The sequence below is a fragment of the Trachurus japonicus genome, chromosome 20 (assembly GCF_045865225.1).
Source record: "Trachurus japonicus isolate A0001 chromosome 20, Traja_1.0".
NCBI lineage: Eukaryota > Metazoa > Chordata > Actinopteri > Carangiformes > Carangidae > Trachurus > Trachurus japonicus.
In genome coordinates, this window is record NC_140926.1 from 23783369 (window position 1) to 23801769 (window position 18401).

Consider the following 18401-nt stretch of genomic DNA (forward strand, 5'->3'; position numbering starts at 1 on the left):
TAAAAATCCCAGGAGAGCAGTTCTGAAATACTCAGAACTCTGAACAGCTCAGCACCAACAACCACAACATGATGTTAGAAGTCACTTAAATTACCTGTCTTCTCCATTCTGATACTCAGCTTGAACAGCAGATTGTCTTCAACACATCTAAATAGCTAAATGAACTGAGTTGCTGCCTTGTGATTGGCCTATTGGATGTTTGCCTTAACTAGCAGTTCAACAGGTGTTCCTGATGAAGTAGCTGGTGAGTTCATAGGAGCCGTTATGCTGCCCCCTGCTGGAACCAGCTGGAATCACTGCAGGTCAAATGAGCTCTAAACAGCTGTGTTCTCTAATTAGATGTGATCTGTGTTCTAATCTGTTTTTTTGTTGTTTTTTTTACACCGTTTCTAATTAAATTTTTAGGTAACCCTTTAATTTACAGGCCATTAATTGTGATAATTACGTGATAATGTCAAGAAATAGCAAAATAATAACAATTAATTGCGTAGTAAAGTCAAGAAGTACCCTAGAAATAACACTCAATTTCATAATGTCATGTTTTTCATTAAGGCAAAAGCTTACACATGCTTTTTCCACATTTGCTTTCAATTTTTTTTGGAAAGGCGAGAATTTTTCTCCACCAAGTCCTTGCAATCAATCGTTATTTCTAGGCTATTTCTTGACATTATGATGCAATTGCTTTTGACATTATCACATAATGAGCGGCCTGTAAATTAAAGGGTTACCAGTTTTTACAGTGAGCTATCTTTCCAGTCAAAGACAGAGCAGTGTTCAACAGGACTTACCTCAAACATTTATCTGTGTGGATCACATATGTGTTGAAGTGTTGAGTCACATTATGCAGAGGTCAGTTAAGGCATCTTCAGCTGACAGATCAACATGAGCAGACAGACATTAACTCTCTGCTTGTTCTCAGCCACATGTTGAGAAAAGAAAAGGGACGCTTTAAAGAATTAGATTCTCTACATCCAAAATCCAACAGTGAAAGTGAAACTACAACTTTAATGTGTATCCATCAGAATGTCGGGAGGTCAACTGTACCCTGTAAACAACTCATTCACATTTAATGTTGACAGTTAAAAGCTAAAATGCTACACAATAACAACATTTACATTCAGTGTGACTCCTCAGTGTCATTCCTACAGAAGCTGAGTGTGGACGTAGATTATTTAGACTTTAGACTCACTGAGTCGACATTAGGATTAAAACCCATTATCTCAAGAAAACCAGGTCTGTGCTTGTTCTTCTCCTAAGATCAAGACCAGAAGAAACCAACTGCTGCCTCAGGATCATGCTCATCATTTCATAATCTGCACTGATGATGAGACTTGTCTTGTTAGTTTTTAATCAACATTCCTGCTCTTTGGTGTTGATGACACATCTGCTCATCATTTTGTGTTGAGCTTCCCTCTGACCGCTCATCGCTCATCACACAACGGAACATACAGTGTGTAAACTGATTTGTTATCTTGAGATAATGAGATTAGAATAATCAGCAGCCTACCTCAGCTTCTGTACATCTCCTTTTACAGCAGTGACAAACAGTAACAAGCAGGAATAGTGGACGGTGTCCAGCAACAGTAAAGCAGGGTTTGGCTCATTCACATCAAGGTATGTGGTAAAAAAAAAAAAAAAAAGAGTTATGAGAACAGAAGGTTTCCACTGACCTAATTATTTTTTAAAAAGTCCACAAAACCTCCTCTCTTGGTTTAGGTGGTAACATTAAAAACAACAGCATGTTATTCATTCACATGACAACATGAACACAAGGACACATTTTGTACACCTCTCTTCCTTCCACACGGTCTCCGGTCGGTGGATGGAAACGTTCCTCCTTCCTCTACAGTTTATGTACACGTGGACTTGTCAATCAAAAACATTGCTAAACATCTGATTGGCTCATTTCTTAATTTAAAAGATAAAGAGATGTGTTGGTCTGATTCAACCTGAAAGACATTCAGCATGTATAACCAATATGAAAATACAGGCTCATCCACTGTAATGTAGCTGTAAGCAGGACTAACACCCACAGACAGAAGCTGCTGTATAAACAGACAGTTGAATCAAACACAGCTAGAATAATATACATGTCTACATTCATTTGAATAAATACTTAAACATGTCCTTACTGTTGCTTACAACTGCATCATAGTGTTGCAGCTTGTTTAAATACTGATTATACACACTTAACACTTTCACTTGTAATATGATGCTGTAACAGAGATTTAAAAATATCTACTTTTCTTTCTCTGAATGAATTTCTGCAGAGCCTCCACACCACCAGCTGGGGGCGCTGCTGTACCTGATGGAGCAGCTCTGCTCCTTTCCTTCTAAATCGAAACTTCTTGTTGCAAGGAAAAACATTTTAAACAGTTCCAGGGTTCCCACTCTTTTCTTGAAATCATTTTCCAGCACTTTTCCAGGACATTTTCAGCTGCTACAGTATGACAGACATCACGCCAACACATCCTCCGTCCCATTCATGCTTTGGAGAAGTATTTTCAACAGTTGTAGCTTATTCTGTACATTTAACCACTTTGTTTCTATGAGAGAGAGGGATAACTCTCTATCATTCTCTCTCCCAGAAGTCTGATTTAAAGATGTGCAGTCTATGGCTCCAACTTATCTATGACATAATATCTTACATGCTTAGAAATTAAGACAATTTTATCATAGAACAACGCAAAAACATGTTGTTTTTGTTTTTAAACCACACCTACAACAGTTCTCTGTCATTATCTATCTGTCCTTCATCAGAGAAGACATTTGACTATTTTTCTCAATTTCCATGTGTTTTCCATGACTGGAAAATTTGTCAACTTTTTTCCAGGTTTTCCAGGACGTGTGGGAACCCTGAGTTCATTGCTTTAAAAAAGTCCAGATTTTATTTCCGTTGTGCTCCTATTTCAGTATCAACAAACTAAATCATGCACAAACTAACGAGGGAAGGATGCAGAGGAAGGATGAAGTGGACGACTGATTGTTATGTGCTTTTTGTGCCTCTTGCTGAGCCACTGACGTCTGATCCTGGAGCAGCTCAGATGGGTTCAGTCCATGGTGAACTGCTGTGAAGAACATTATGTGTTTCTGTTTGGTTTCCACGGCATCTCCACCTGTCAAACAAGTCCATGCAGTCACTTAAAAGTTGACAGAGACGTCCGCTTGGTGATTCCGAACACAGGGCGCGCAGATTCGGCTGCAGACTGAGCAGAATGTGATGAGTCAGTGTTTCCTGAACAAATTAAAGTAAAAAAAAAAAAAAATCTCAATTAAATACTGTCAGCAGCCTGAATCAAAGAGGCCACAGCTTCAGTCTGCAGTGTCTGACCGTGGCTGCCCTCTAGCGTACAGGTGCGTGTAGCGCAGCACCCAGACCCAGGTACTCCAGGTTCTCCGCCGCCGGGAGAAACACACCGTTGCTGGTTAGAGACGTGGTGGTGGTGGTGGTGGCCTGGGGCAGGAAGTCCGCCTGGTAGTCTGGGTTGTCCAGGCTGTCACTGGTGGGCAGGGGAAGTGAGTTCTGGGCCGTGTTCAGGTATTCTGGTCCCTCTGGAGCTCTTGAGGCCTTCAGCGAGGCAGCGCCCCAGCTCAGGCTCAGGTCCTCGTAGTTGGGATTCAAAACCTCAGACAGTCTGCTGCCGTGGCTGGTTTCACTCAGGCTCTGGTTCATGTATTCTGGAGGACAAGAAAAACATTTGATCATTCAGTCACTGCCTGAACATTTATCTCACTTTCCTTTCCTAGACTTTTATTTACAGTTCATGGGCCTCATTCACCAATAAAATGATTTTCTTAAAGGTACATTGTGTAAGAATTACTCCCATCTAGCTTTGCGGTTGTATATCGCACGCAACTCAATCGTATTTTTCATGCTGCATTCACATGAAATTGGGCAGACGGCAGACGGACAACAGCCGCTGCACGTAACGGCATAAACAAGCCTCTATGTAAACAAGTGGTCCGTCAGCACGAGGCAAAACAATACACGTGACAATATGTTGTCATGGCGATGTGGTATTGTTAACCTGACCCACGTTTTACCGGCTTTCTCTGGACTTCTGTGACTAAAATGACATCTGGTTTGCTAGCGACGGCCGTCTGCCCGACTGCAGGTGAATGCAGCATCAGTGTAAGGCTCCATTCCTCCTCACTGCGTTACCACGGTGACTTTTCACAGACGCCACCTCCACCTGAGCTGACAGCTCCGGTGTCTCCGCTGAGTTTCCGTGGTTTCCTACCGTCACGCTGCCACTGAACGTAAAAACATGGAGACACCACATGGCAGCAGCACCGAGCTTACCCGCTCCATGGAGATATGAATGATATGAACGGCTAATTCAGAGCTGAAAGGAACACTTCAGTTTGTTGATGGGGGGGATTACTGATTAATGAAAAACAGACTTTTGAAAGAAATAATCAATTTTCGTGATTAGATAACAGGAAAAGTTACACAATGTCCCTTTAAAGTTGTGAAGAAATTTCTCAAGAAAACTCTACGTCAGATTCATGCACGCAGAACTGTTCACAGCTGTGTTCCTACATTGATGAATACCATCTTCTCGTAAGTTGAGAGCGCGTGCCAAGTGATCCTAACATAGAATTAGCAGGTAACTGCCCCATCAATGTCTGTAAAAGGGCATGAGACTGCAGGGCCGTGTGCACACAGAAACAACAGACACTGAGCAGAGAAGGCCAAGTGAGAAAGAAAGTTAAAATGCTCTGCAGAGGGAGCACCAGACTTCAAACGTAAAAAGAACTTTACTAGTGCTGAAGTGGAGGAACTGCTGCAGGAAGTGAACAAGAATAGCTGTTATATTTAGTAGCATCGACAGTGGATGCAAAGTAACAAAAAAAAAGATGCCTGGGATGCTGTCATTGACTCAATGTTGTATCTGGAGAAGAAATGGTTTGATCTCAAACCTGTGGTTAAAAAACGTATTTGCAAACAAAGAAGAGAGATGCACTGGAGGGGGACGGGCTGGTCCAGACTGATCTGAGCTGGACCAGCACATCAGGTTATTATCAGAGTGACCGCACCCTCATAAATATCATCATATCTTCATATGATCAGTCAGATGCCACGGTGATTCCCAATAAACATAATTAAAGTGAATTAAGTGTCTATACTGTTTTTCAAGAGAGCCTAATGCTTTGTAAAATAATTACAATAATGATCAAAAACATCATAAATGATAAGAAAACTATTCTAATTCAAACCATATGATATTATACAACTGCAGAACAGAAGAAAACAATCAGTTATTTAGCACAAGTGTCAGCTCTCAAATGTGTGTAAGTGCTCTTGAACAAATTTGTTGGTTGGTTTGTGAATGAGGCCCATTGTTTTTTATTATGATGATGAATTTGAATGAGGTTTGGTGAACAGACGTGTACAGTACCATGGCTGGTGAACTCCTCTCTGTCCAGGGAGTTGTGAGTTGGGTCGGTGATGTATCGGTGAGCGATGCTGTTCTCTCTGACTGGATAACCGTTCTGAAAGGAACATGATAGAAACAAACAGTAACACAAGGAGGGGCCGTACAGTACTCACCGCAGGATGCATTTGCTTTTCAGAGCACTGGACCCCTTGCATCATTTTTTGTAATCCCACCCCACCACTACCCAGGTGTGAGGTGGGGGGGCAAGCGAGTCCCAAACCAATTTGACAGAATAGCCTTTTTAATTCTATCAATGCATATTTATTAAGGATTCCAAAAGGCAAATATGCTATTTCAAAGTTGTACACCATCTTCCTGTGCAATATTTCACAATAAAAGCCCAATTAAGAAATGAATGGACTGTTGACTGAAACAGGGGGGCTCAAAATTTGAAAAGAACACAGGAAATGTTGAGTTTGTAGTAACAGCATAATGCACTAAATTTAACAAGATAAATGAGTGAATCCAAACCATCAAGATGTGGTTCATTATTAAAATATGACCAATTGGGAAAAATGCCTAGTTTCTGCAGTTTAGACAATAATGATGGCTCCATTCACTATTTTAGTAAAATGATAAATGTCTGTAAAGGTCACTCAGTAAAATGATATTTTATCATTGATATTTCATCAAATGATATTTTATTATTTTATAGTAAGTACCTCTTGCAATTACACCAAGTATCACGAAAAGGGTCCGAGTAGCCCTGGTTGAGAATCAGTTGTCTAATGCAGTGTGCATTAGACAACTGTTCTGAAGTCAGGTCACACAAAGCTATGAGTGTATGTGAAATGTGTGCATGTGAAATGTGTGCATGTGTGTGTGTGTACCGTGGCACTGCAGGGATGGCTGTCATGGTTACTCAGTCCTTTATAAGGTAGCAGGTATTCTTCAAAGTCGACCACGCCCTCAGTGTCGTCTGAGCTCAGCAGGCGAGAGTAGAACCTGCTGTCTGACGGACTGGGGAGGTCGCCCTGAGGTCAGAGCACATTCTGGTCAGACTTTCAAACTTGTAGGTAGAAAAAGAGTTCTTCTGGTGCAGTTCAAGTGTTTTACTGTTGGCTTAGATAGGTTCACAAATTCACAAAAAGCCACAAATGTATCTGTGGTAACAGCACCGGTTTGGTTGGAAATATAAGAACATTTTCTGTCAGATATAATTAAAGATCTCATGAATTCACTTGATGAACAAGACTGACAGCTTTAATGTTGTAGTACTGGAGACCAGTCTTGGTCTTGAGACCACATCTTCAAGGTCTTGGTCTTGTCTTGGTCTCGGTCGAGCTGGACTCTGGATTTTTTCTCAAGACCAGTCAAGACCACAGCTGCAGTGACATCTTTTTTTTTTAACCACAAATGTCTCTCCATCTCTTGCTCATTTTGGTTTCTGTAATGTAATTCAATAACTTTAAGTTAATAAAATTGTTCTACTAAAGTATCTGCTTGTGTAACCATCTGAAAACTTGGTTGCATCAGTGTACAGAGTGAGAGACTTCAGCAGGTTCTGTGCTGTGTTCTTCTGTTCAATCCAAACTCTGTTTCAATTACTGTAAATATGGTAAGGACTTTACATAACATTATCTTTTCTTTTTTAGCTGAGGAATAATGTAAATATAAAGTCACATGAATATTATGAGCACTGGTACTGAATACAGTACTGGTCTTGAAAATGGTCCCGCATTGGTTTGGTCTTGGTCTTGACTCAATATCAGGTTAGGTGGTCTTGACTACAACAGTAAGCTTTAAAGGGATACACCAACATTTTTTTTTTCGTTTCTTGCTCCACTCCCAAGTCTATGACAAGCAGATAGACACCATCCTTTCGACTGTGCGTGCAGTAACAAGATCGCCCGTATCGCCCATAATTAGCTTAGCTCAAACGCTGGAAGTGTGGTAGTGTTAGCCTGCCTCCACCTAAGTCATCAGAGAAACTCTTCAGCAACTCTAAACAGAAATCTTCGTCTCAGAGCTGACAAAACTCTCCGGTAAGGCATCTTGAGCGGTCAGATGCCGGTAACGGGACGAGATCGGTCAAAACGGAGGGTTCAAGCAAAGACAGTTTATTTTGGTTCAAGCTAGCTACATCGAGGGTAGGTTAGCTTCAAAGTAAAAGCACAAATTCTATCGTCAGGGTTTTCTGTATGTAAAGGGCAACGGGTGTTTTATTTTGTTAAAGTAACCAGAAGTGCGTTGGTCACAACGGCTAGCTTGAGTAGCGCCGAATTTGTCCGAACAAAATTGTAAACAGCTGGTATTTAGACAAATTAACCACACACTGCTGATCTAAACGGCTACTTTCTCGCCTAAAAATGTTTGAAATGTTGATAATGTGATATATTTACAGAGTTTAGAGCTAAAATGAAATCAGCTTCTGACTGCTGATTTCGTTTCGGGTAGGAGGCAGGCTAACACTACCTATACACTTCCAGCGTTTGAGCTAAGCTAATTATGGGCGACATATCTCCCTTGTTACTGCACGCACAGTCAAAAAGATGGTGTCTATCTGCTTGTCATGGACTCGGGACTGAGGAAAGAGACGAAAAAAATAAATGTTGGTTTATCCCTTTAATAAACACTTGTTTACCTGTATGACCAGGTATCTGGATGGGTCTCTGGCCATTTTAGTGAACTCTCCAATCAGCTCTCTGAACCGGGGACGACTGGACGGCTCGATCATCCAACCTGAACAGAGGGAGAGAATGTGAATTATCCAGACGACTGTTGGACAGATTTTCATCAATGTTTATCACATTTTCACACAAAGACTTGTAATAATTTGACTGTAATTCTCTTACATTTGACCATGATCATATAGACGTCGATGGTGCAGATTGGGGGCTGAGGCAGCCGGTCTCCTCTCTCCAGCACCGAGGCGATCTCACTGGCCGGGATGCCGTCGTACGGTTTGGAGCCGAACGTCATCAGCTCCCAGACAGTCACACCTGGAGACAGACAAACACACACACACACACACACACACCAGCTGCTGTTACAGTAAAGCTGACTCAGGCTGGTGGAAGTATGTCAACATAAGTCCAAGACAAAACCGTTCAGAAGACAGTCATCTTTTAGGCACCTTTCGAAACAAAGACTTCATCTTGTGGTGTTCTGGTACTGGACCATAACCCAATATTTACAAATGAAATATTGTGCATAACACACATATGAACCTTTAGTGATAGCAGATATGTGTCTATCAGATCTGTTCTCACTTAATAATTGTTATTTCTCTCTGTTGTTGCACAGACTCTCCCTACACCCATATTTAAGTCTAATTTGTGCCAAGAAAACATCATAGTAGCATTTTTAAATCTTTCATATTGTGAAAACACTGTTATTGTTGACTCTTTTTTCCATGATAACTATGTAGAGAAAACCTGATGTGATTGAGCCAGTTATTAGATTGAGATGAAATCTGCCTGATCTGCAAAACCCCAACAAAGTGAATCTGAATGTCAGATGATTGGATCAGTTACAGATGACACTCATAGTTCATCTGTCTCAGTTATTTATATACTGTAGCCCACAGTGCGTACACACTGTTGCCCATAAAGTTGGAATCATTTTGTTTTCAGACACATTCCTCTTTTTTATTCTTTTTTATACACATCAGCAATCACCTTTACATACTCAGTCCCAGTTACCAGGTGAAACCAGTTAATGCTTGTGGACAGCATGCCATGATGTCTTAAAGGGATAGTTCAACATTTTAACAAATTGGCCCATTGCCATAATCCCTATAGTCATAGCAGTAGGTTTGTTACCTTTAATTGTTGGTGCAAGCTATTTTTAGAACGGTGGAGCAGAGCCGCAAGCTGCTCAGAGCTACGTTACGGAGGCTCATGGGATTTCTTGGTTTCTCTCATCAAACTCATCAAATACACAATCCAACAACTCCAAAACGCTCTGGTGGACAAGTTGTGACCTGCACATTTACCACACTATGAGATAATAACAGAACGTTGGATTGTGTATTTGATGAGTTCGATGAGGGAAACCAATAAATCTCAATAGACTCCATAGCGCAGCTCTGAGCAGCTCGCAGCTCTGCTCTGCTGTTCTAAAAATAGCTTGCACCGACAATTAAAGGTTAATGAACCTACTCCTAAAACTATAAGGATTATGGCAATGGACCAATTTGCCAAAAATTTTGAAATATCCCTTTAATCCTGAATACACAATTTGCAAAGGTATAATATGGTCACATTGATGTTTGGAGGAGATTAATCAATAAAATTTTGAGAAGACAGACTTTATCTATCAAGAATAATTTCATGAGAAGAGGCAAAAAAAATATTTTACCTCCACTTTATAAAACTTTATTCATCAACAGTGTATATATAGCTGAGACAGATGAACTCCAACATGTCTTTACCTGGAGACTTTAGCTGCCTGTGCTCAGGCAGATGTGAGACACAACACACAGACTCAGTTATTGCCACCAGGTGGCAACAAGACCACTGGGGGCAGGTAGACTCTGACTCACCGTAGCTCCACACGTCACTCTGATGTGTGTAAGTCCACTGGAGGATCGACTCCAAGGCCATCCACTTAATGGGAACCTACAGAGAGCACAGACAGGGAGGGAGGGAGAGATAACCTCACCTTACTGTGTGGTGGACAGAAATAAAACATCTGGAAATGTGATTATAATTAGCACTAAATCTAGGTGGAAAGGTGGACAAGATCAACAGCTTCTTCTCTGAGTCCAGGACAAACAGGTGCTCTGAACCTCACAATAAACCTCTCACTTTCTTCTTCATTTGTGTGGAGTTTTGGAAGAACACACACACACCTTCCCTCCGTCGGCGTGGTACTCCTTCTCGTCAGCAGTCAGCAGCTTGGCCAGGCCAAAGTCTGTGATCTTGACGTGGTTGGGAGTTTTCACCAGGACGTTCCTCGCCGCCAGGTCTCGATGCACCAGGTGACGATCCTCCAGGTAGCTCATCCCCTGCACACACACACACACACACACTCTTTAGGCGTGGAGAAACACATGTCTTGTTCATGTTTTTATTGATTGATCCATTAATACTGTTTGATCTCCCATGGTCTTTGATTGATCTGTGTTTGATCAGCCCTTCTTCTCTGGAGGAGGGTCTGGCGAGCGAGACAAGTTCAGCCCACTTGAGTGTCACCATGACTTTTATTTTATTTTATTTATTTATTTATTTATTAGCACATGAGACACTGTACTGTATAAAACAGCATGATAAAAGAGTAGAACAACAACAAAAGATATACAATATATAGAATAGATACAACAAATGTGCAGGAGAATCCAAAAAAACCCCTAGGGGCTTGTCAAGTGGTTCTCCTAGAGACAAACATTCAACATAAAACATAAGATTTACAATAATGTGAAGAACATCATAAAACAATTAAGAAAAGTGATGATATGTAGTGGTGTAGTTATGCATTGCTCAGCTGGGCCAATAAAAATGAATTATTTGTTTCTTGAAGAAATGTATGCTTGTGCAGTTTCTAATGTGAATTGGTAATGTGTTCCACTTTAATAGTGTTTAGCTCTAGTGTTGATGTGAAAAGTGACAGAAATATTTGTGCAAAACATTAAAAAAAGTTCAAAGCCCGGCTCCTCTCTCTCCTCCACACAGCAATCACTCACTGAGGGAGGGCTAGATGTTGTAGATGTCCTGACAGTGCGTGTGTGTGTGGGGGGGGGGGGTTCTGAACATAATCCACCCCCAGACACACAGTGCTCATGACCTTGTTGTTTGAGATTTTCCCAGCACTTAAAGATCCAAACGAGATTTAAAACAGAGTTGAACAGATTAACACTCTCTCAACACACACACACACACACACTGTTGTTTTCAGGCTAATAGGCCTCAGCAGGCTTTAGAGTGAGCTGCAGACAGAGCCGGAGCCTCAGGTGGAGACGGAGGAAGATTTTCCTCTAAACTGGTACATGAGCGGAGGGGCTGCTGCTTTGTTTTAGATTTACTCTGATGGTTTCCACTCAGATTCTGGGAGAGAGGCTTAAAGCCCCAGTATGTAACTTATTTGGCTTTTTATCAGCAAAAATCAAATATGTCTTGTATTTAACTGAAGTGGAATCACACCCTCATACAAATGAAAGCTTTCTGGTACCTTAGAATGAGTTGTTACAAGTCGTTACAAATACATAAGTGGGCGACGCACCGAACCGAGGCGGCCATGTTGCATCGCCATTTTTTACGTTGAGTGGCAGCGTGACCGTAGGTAACCACGGAAACTCAGCGGAGCTGTGGGCTCGGCCTGTTAAAACTGTCACCACTGTGTAGTGTGAGGAAGGACGGAGGCACTGATGTTGCATTCAGGTGCAGTCAGGCAGACGGCCGTCGGCAAACCAACCGGATGTCATTTTACTGGACGAGAGAAAGACGGTAAAACGTCACGCCTGTATTGTTTTGCCTCGTGCTAGTGGACCACTTGTTTACATAGGCGCTTGTTTATCCTGTTACATGCAGCGTCTGTTGTCTGTCTGACGTCTGCCCGATTTCACGTGAATGCAACATCAAGAATACGTTCAGATATGCAACCGCACCGCTAGATGGGGGGAATTCCTACATATTATACCTTTAAAAAAAAAAAAAAAAAAAATTATTTCGGCTCACCTTGGCGATCTGGACACACCAGTTGAGCAGCCACTGGGCCCCGATGTGGTCCCTGTGGTGTCGGACATAGTCCAGCAGGCAGCCGTACGGCATCAGCTGAGTGACCAGCTGGACCGAGGACGTCAGGCAGATTCCCAGCAGTCGACACACGTGAGGGTGATCCACGCTCGCCATTACATAAGCCTCCTATCCACACACACACACACAAATATATTAGTATCTGAAGCATCCGCAAAATTTCACTGAAGGATGCCCTGCTTGTCTCGGCTCTTGTACAGTAATCTAATTCTTTCACCCCCTTGAATTTCACTCAATTTAATAACTTGACCTTTCAAATGACTTGATTTAAGTCTTTTCTACTTTGAGAAGTGAAACTGGGAATTTATCCATAAATCTCAAAATATCCAAACTGAATTAGATGGAGGGTGGAGGCATGTGAAAGTGGGGGACTTGATATAATACAAAAAATATAAAAGGCAACAAATACTAAAGTAATAGTTATTTCGAGCACAAATCAGTGAAGAAGCAACGAAAATAGAAACAAATTATGCTGTAATGGCTCGAGTCCGGGCTATTTGTGGCAAAATTTCTGAGCAACAAACAGGAGAATAGGAAGTTAAGACAGATGACATTATAATGTTCATTTTGCACCAGTTGAGGTTTGAACCCACAACTTCTGGAACCAAAGACCATTGTCTATCGCCCTGAGCTATTTGGCAAGTGGCAATTCAGTAAGTGAATCCATAAGTGAATAATTGATGTTTAAATGCCATTCTTGCATTGACTCCAATTGTTAACATGAGAGAAAAAATCAAGAATTTGCAGGTATATGTTTACAGTAGCGTTTACACTCAAACATTTTGATGCACTGTAGGTGCAAAATCTGTGTAGGACAGTCTGAAGATGCTCTCTAGCAAGTTTGGTGTCAATTGAGGAAGAATTGTGGGAGGAGATAGGTTTAAGAAGGAAAAAAAACATAGTGATGGACTTTATAATTTTTAATAGGTTTAAATGTACAAAAGTTTCTTCAATATTGAAGCTACAGTTTGACGAACCTGTAGCACGTATGGTTGATTTGTTATGAATGTTCAAAGTTTTGAACTTTAGACGCTTGCTGTAGCGCCACCATCAGGACTATTGTCTTGAGTTTACAGCTGAGGTAATCTGACATGGGACTGGACCTTTGTGCAAAGTTTGGTGAGTTTTCACCCATGGGAAGAAGAAGAAAGAAGTAAATAACACCCATGGGAAGTATGATTTCCTACAATACAATAGTGTCCTGGCAGTTTAGCCGGTCGGACCCTAATGAAGAAGGGAAGAATCTTAGAAAGAAAACCAAAAAGAAGAGTCTCACATCTAGGATTTCTTGGTTGGCTTTAGGTGATGTGGCCTCCCTGAGAACTTTGATGGCGACTGGGATCTTCACGTTCTCTCCTTCAGGGATCCACAGGCCCTAAACACACACACACACACACAAAATCACACAGACCTGAATCTTCACCTTCATTCTTTCCCAATCAGCTCCAAACAGCAGCCGGTGATGTTAGTTTTACCTTGTAGACGGTTCCAAAGGCCCCGGAGCCCAGCACCCTGATCTTCTTAAACTCTGTCTCCTTTAGGATCCTCAGCAGCGCCTGGTTGGGAGCTTCACCGCTGGGAGTCAACGGCTCCACCAGCTGAGACCACACACAACCAAACACACCACTTTCAATAGATATGTATACACTATATCATCTGACTTATTAATTATTGGTCACAGTGATTGTGATGGAAATGAACACCGGCCTCTCCCACCTCTCGCTCCTGCAGCAGTCGCCGCATCGTCCTCTTCCTCCTGATTCGTTGTCGCCGTAGCAACACAAAGATGACCAAAGACACGATTACGGCGACCAGGAGCCCTCCGACCACGCCCGCCGCCAGCGTGGAGTGGGTGGCAACGCTGTGAGACCACACACAGCACAGGATGGTTGTGTTTTAGATGAGATATACAACAGAATAATCTGTAGAAGTTGTCTCACATTATCGTCTAGCAATTATTCATTCATTAAGTTTGTCAATGAGTTATTTACATTGAATTCAGAATTCGTATTTACAGGTGCATCTCAATAAATTAGAACATCATAGAAAAGTCCTTTTCCAGTATTTCACGTCAAATAGCCCCATTGAGTGCATATAGATGGACATACTTTTCAGAAGGACAATATTTCCATAAATGCTTTTTTAAATTGGTCTTGTAATATTCAATTGTTTTGAGATTTAGAATTTTTGGTCTTCTTTAAATGTAAGCCATAATAATTACAATTAAAATAAATGAAATAAAGACATTATATGTTAAATTCTGTCTATAATGGATAAATATAATGTATTAGTTTCACTTCTGAATTCAATTAATGACATAAATAAACTTTTCCATAATATTCTAATTTATAGAGATGAACCTGTACTTCCACTGAAATTCAACACAAATTGCACAATTCAGTTTAAATTGAAAATTAAGTTGAACAAGAGTTCAGATTGACACCCATTAAGTCGAATGTTCTATGGCAGAACTCCTTTGGATCTACCCTCTGTTAGCACGCTACTGGTAATCCCACTCACTGTCATTCAAATTTGGCAAATTGCGGGATGTTAATGAAGCAAAGTGAAGTACAGTGGAAGGTTTTTGTTGGCAGATTAGGACAAAATTGAATACACTCATCTTATTTCATTACACAAATTAAAACTTATTGGTGGAGCTCTGGAGAAACACCACAACAACACTGTTATCTCTCTGCTGAATCAAGACAAACTGTCCAGTAGTTTTACCCTGTGCATCCAGACAGTCCAGGACCTGAACACCTGGAGACAGAGAGAAGAGAGAACCTTCAACTCATCAGTCACCGTTACAGCGTAATCAGTCTGAATGATGATGTAGTAACATGTGTCTCACCCCTGGCTGCAGTTCTGGTGGCAGGACTGACACTGGCCTTTGTCGTCAGGATACTTCCAGATCACAGTGTCTTTGCCTCCTGGCACACCGTGGGGGCAGCGCAACACGCAGTGGGGGCCGTCTTTAAAATGGGCACACTGGGAACACTGGTCTGGACCCTGCAAGTGGGAAAGAGAGGAAAATCTCTGTCCAGTTGTTTTTTCTTTTTAACACATTGAAAACGGTCCAAAATATTTTGGAAAACAAGCAATATGTACAATATGAGATTAACTACTGGTATTCCATTATTTAAAGGGATAGTTCAACATTTTGGCAAATTGGCCTATTGACATAATCCCTATAGTTTTAGGAGTAGGTTCGTTATCTTTAATTGTTGGTGCAAGCTATTTTTTAGAATGGCGGAGCAGAGCCGCGAGCTGCTCAGAGCTACGCTACGGAGGCTAATGGGATTTCTTGGTTTCCCTCATCAAACTCATCAAATACACAATCCAACACCTTCAAAACACTCTTGTGACCTGCACATTCACCACACTATAACGGAACGTTACGAGACAGAGTTGTTTTCAAGGCAAATGCTCAGACTGCTTGCCAAAAACTGCCCCCGACATGAACGTGCATCAGCGGTTTTGCATGAATTTACCTCTAAAACAACTCTGTCTCACAACGTTCCGTTTTTATCTGGTGGATTTGCAGGTCACAACTTGTCCACCAGAGCGTTTTGGAGTTGTTGGATTGTGTAAAAAAAGGGAAATCCTCCGCGCTTCAGCTTGACGAACTCTGGATTGTGTATTTGATGAGTTTGATGAGGGAAACCAAGAAATCCCATTAGCCCAGTATAGCTCCGAGCAGCTCGTGGCTCTGCTCCGCCGTTCTAAAAATAGCTTGCACCGACAATTAAAGGTAATGAACCTACTGCTATATGTTGAACTATCCCTTTAACATTTCTATCACATTAAAATCTGCTGAACTTTTATTTCATGGCACATCAACAGTTCCTTCCTGTCCTGTTCATCCATGTTTTTGTATTTTCCATCATCATTTTATTCACAATGATTCATGTGTACTCATGACTGATCAGATACAGCTGTGTGTGTGTGTGTGTGTGTGTGTGTATGACTGACCGGTCCATGGCAGGTGGGCATCCCAGTCTTCAGCAGACACTCTGGGTGACACTCGACACAGCTGCTGTTCACCTCCACCTCTCTGGGTTCACTGCAGAAAAACACAGAGAGAGAGGGATCAGGAGTCTGGACGGAAGCCCACAGAGGACAAATTGACTTTACCTTCACTATAACCAGTGATAGACTGAGGAACTGTTCTGAGGTATTTGTAGTTGACCAGAAATGTATGCTTCATCAGGTACACATTTTGTTGTTATCCAGTAAATGAAGCCAACCACCAGTGTGTAACTGGTGTCATGTTTTGTCCTGCAAACATAATCTGTTCACCTTCTGTGTCATTTTGGTGTCTCATTTTTCCATTTCCTGCCATTGTGTGTGACCGTGGACCACACCCTGAATGTATTACACCTGTGTCCAGTTGTCTTTCCCTGCTAGTGGATGTAGTTTACTCACTTCCTGTCCTCTGTGCCAGCTCATCTTGGTTCTCAGTAGCACAGTTCTCTGTATTTGATGTGGTGTATGTACAGCCAGTTGCTGTGTTGACCTTAGCTTTTGCCTTTTGGATTTGTTTGCCTGGCTTGTGTACCGACCTAGTCTGACGTGAAAAGCCTCTGGTCTCTCTCTGAGTTGTATGTTGAGAGTCCCACTCTTTAAATGCTGCTCACATGTTAATGATAATCAGTGTGTCTTTTATATTTAGGTACATTTCTTTGATTTAACTAAAACCTTGAATGCAGCACGTTCACTGTGATGGACTGTTTCTACACTTTGCTAATGTTGCTTTTGTTGGATGAATAGATTTGAAATAATAAAGCACCTACAGTATCAATAGTTCTCTTGGATAACACCAGTTTATAATGTAGGTAATGGAAGATGCTATCTGTGCTGATTTACAACATTGGATTTCTTTAGCCCCGCCCCTCCTGCAATCATGGCCGCCTCTATCACAAATAAAAATGTAGCTGAACAACAAGTCGCAACCAGAACATCAAGGGCACATTCCTGATATTACAACAAGCATTCAAGGGAACTGAATTTAATCATTTTGGATTATTTAAAACATTTGCTTTAAGTTCTTGCTTATTTTTGCTTTTAACTTTTGTTTTTTCCAGTTACACAACCCTCATTCCTATGACTACATATAACACTCAAGGAAATCACGCTACATGTCTGATTTAAGCCAGTTAAGCCTGTGACTGGTGAGACCAGTGGGTGCAGTGTTACAGGATGTGAAGTAAGGGTAGAGTAGATTGAAGCAAGTTGTGATGTGGAAGATAAACTATGTAATGAGGCCTTTGGAGCTTTGTGTTTCTGTTTAGTTGTCTTTACGTTGTGTATGAAGTGTTGATTTGGTTCTGATCAGTGATGCACACACAGCACAGCTACAGTCACATTGTAATTACAGTTTTCTCCATTGGTTTTGGCTCATTTTTCGAAACAGAAATTACATTCTCAAACATCTTGGCAAATGTTCACAATTTGTATTTGTACACAAATGTATTTCTCATTCATTTCATCAAATTGCAAATGATGAGGATCAGGTAGCTGCAGTAGCACAATGTCCAGGTGAATAGATCTTGTTGATCTAAACTGATGGTTAATTCTCAGTCTAATGGTTGTTCTCTCCAAAACGTGTCAGCCTCATTTCATTGTACAAGTCGTCACATGCACAATAGTCTGTTCAATTGTCAAAATTAGTCAAGAACATAAAACCATGAATACCATATATTTATTTTCTTTTTTTATATTTATTTACAGACTGTAGGCTACTTATAATTTCCCTTGTTTTTGTTTATGTGTGTATATTATAGTATATTATGCTGTATACATTTTCTTATTCTGATGAATGGAAGTTACTTTATATGTGTCAATAAAAATGGCTACTTTTCCTTGACAGTATGAGTGCAATGTGTGATGTCAAACCTTATAGGCTACTCTTACCCTACAATCCTGTTTTTTGGGGTTTTTATTTATTTATTTTTCAGTTTTATACATAATTGTATTCTGTTAGCTAGACAAAAAAAAACTAGTGCAGAAACTATTGTCAATGAAGCACTGGGAGGGAAAGACTAGCTAACTGAGAGGAGGACATGAGGAATATTTCAATGTTCCTGCCATAGTGATTAAACATATGAACATTTGACTTGCGTTGCTCACACAATGCCAAAGGGACGATGCATTTTGAGGAAACTGACTATTTATATGAGAAGGAAATTTAGTTTTGACACATGAGTGAACTGTTTTGAGAGAGAGATGAGCTTTTTCCAGTGATCTATGGTGTTGTGTTGAACTG

At 41.0% G+C, this 18401-nt stretch overlaps 1 protein-coding gene across 1 annotated transcript in view; it reads right to left on the bottom strand.

Moving 5' to 3' along the window:
- Positions 1 to 982: 982 nt before the first annotated feature.
- LOC146966958 (melanoma receptor tyrosine-protein kinase-like) overlaps positions 983 to 18401 on the bottom strand; it is a 69282-nt gene continuing 51863 nt past the window's right edge. Inside the window, exons 14-27 of the mRNA XM_085763565.1 lie at positions 16109 to 16199; positions 14988 to 15145; positions 14864 to 14896; positions 13853 to 13997; positions 13612 to 13734; positions 13413 to 13511; positions 12059 to 12244; positions 10237 to 10392; positions 9928 to 10003; positions 8237 to 8383; positions 8026 to 8123; positions 6272 to 6415; positions 5403 to 5496; positions 983 to 3678 (exon numbers count right to left, since the gene is read on the bottom strand). Coding sequence (XP_085619691.1) covers positions 3344 to 3678; positions 5403 to 5496; positions 6272 to 6415; positions 8026 to 8123; positions 8237 to 8383; positions 9928 to 10003; positions 10237 to 10392; positions 12059 to 12244; positions 13413 to 13511; positions 13612 to 13734; positions 13853 to 13997; positions 14864 to 14896; positions 14988 to 15145; positions 16109 to 16199 — 1885 coding nt within the window. The 3' untranslated portion in view covers positions 983 to 3343. The remainder of the gene's footprint in view (positions 3679 to 5402; positions 5497 to 6271; positions 6416 to 8025; positions 8124 to 8236; positions 8384 to 9927; positions 10004 to 10236; positions 10393 to 12058; positions 12245 to 13412; positions 13512 to 13611; positions 13735 to 13852; positions 13998 to 14863; positions 14897 to 14987; positions 15146 to 16108; positions 16200 to 18401) is intronic.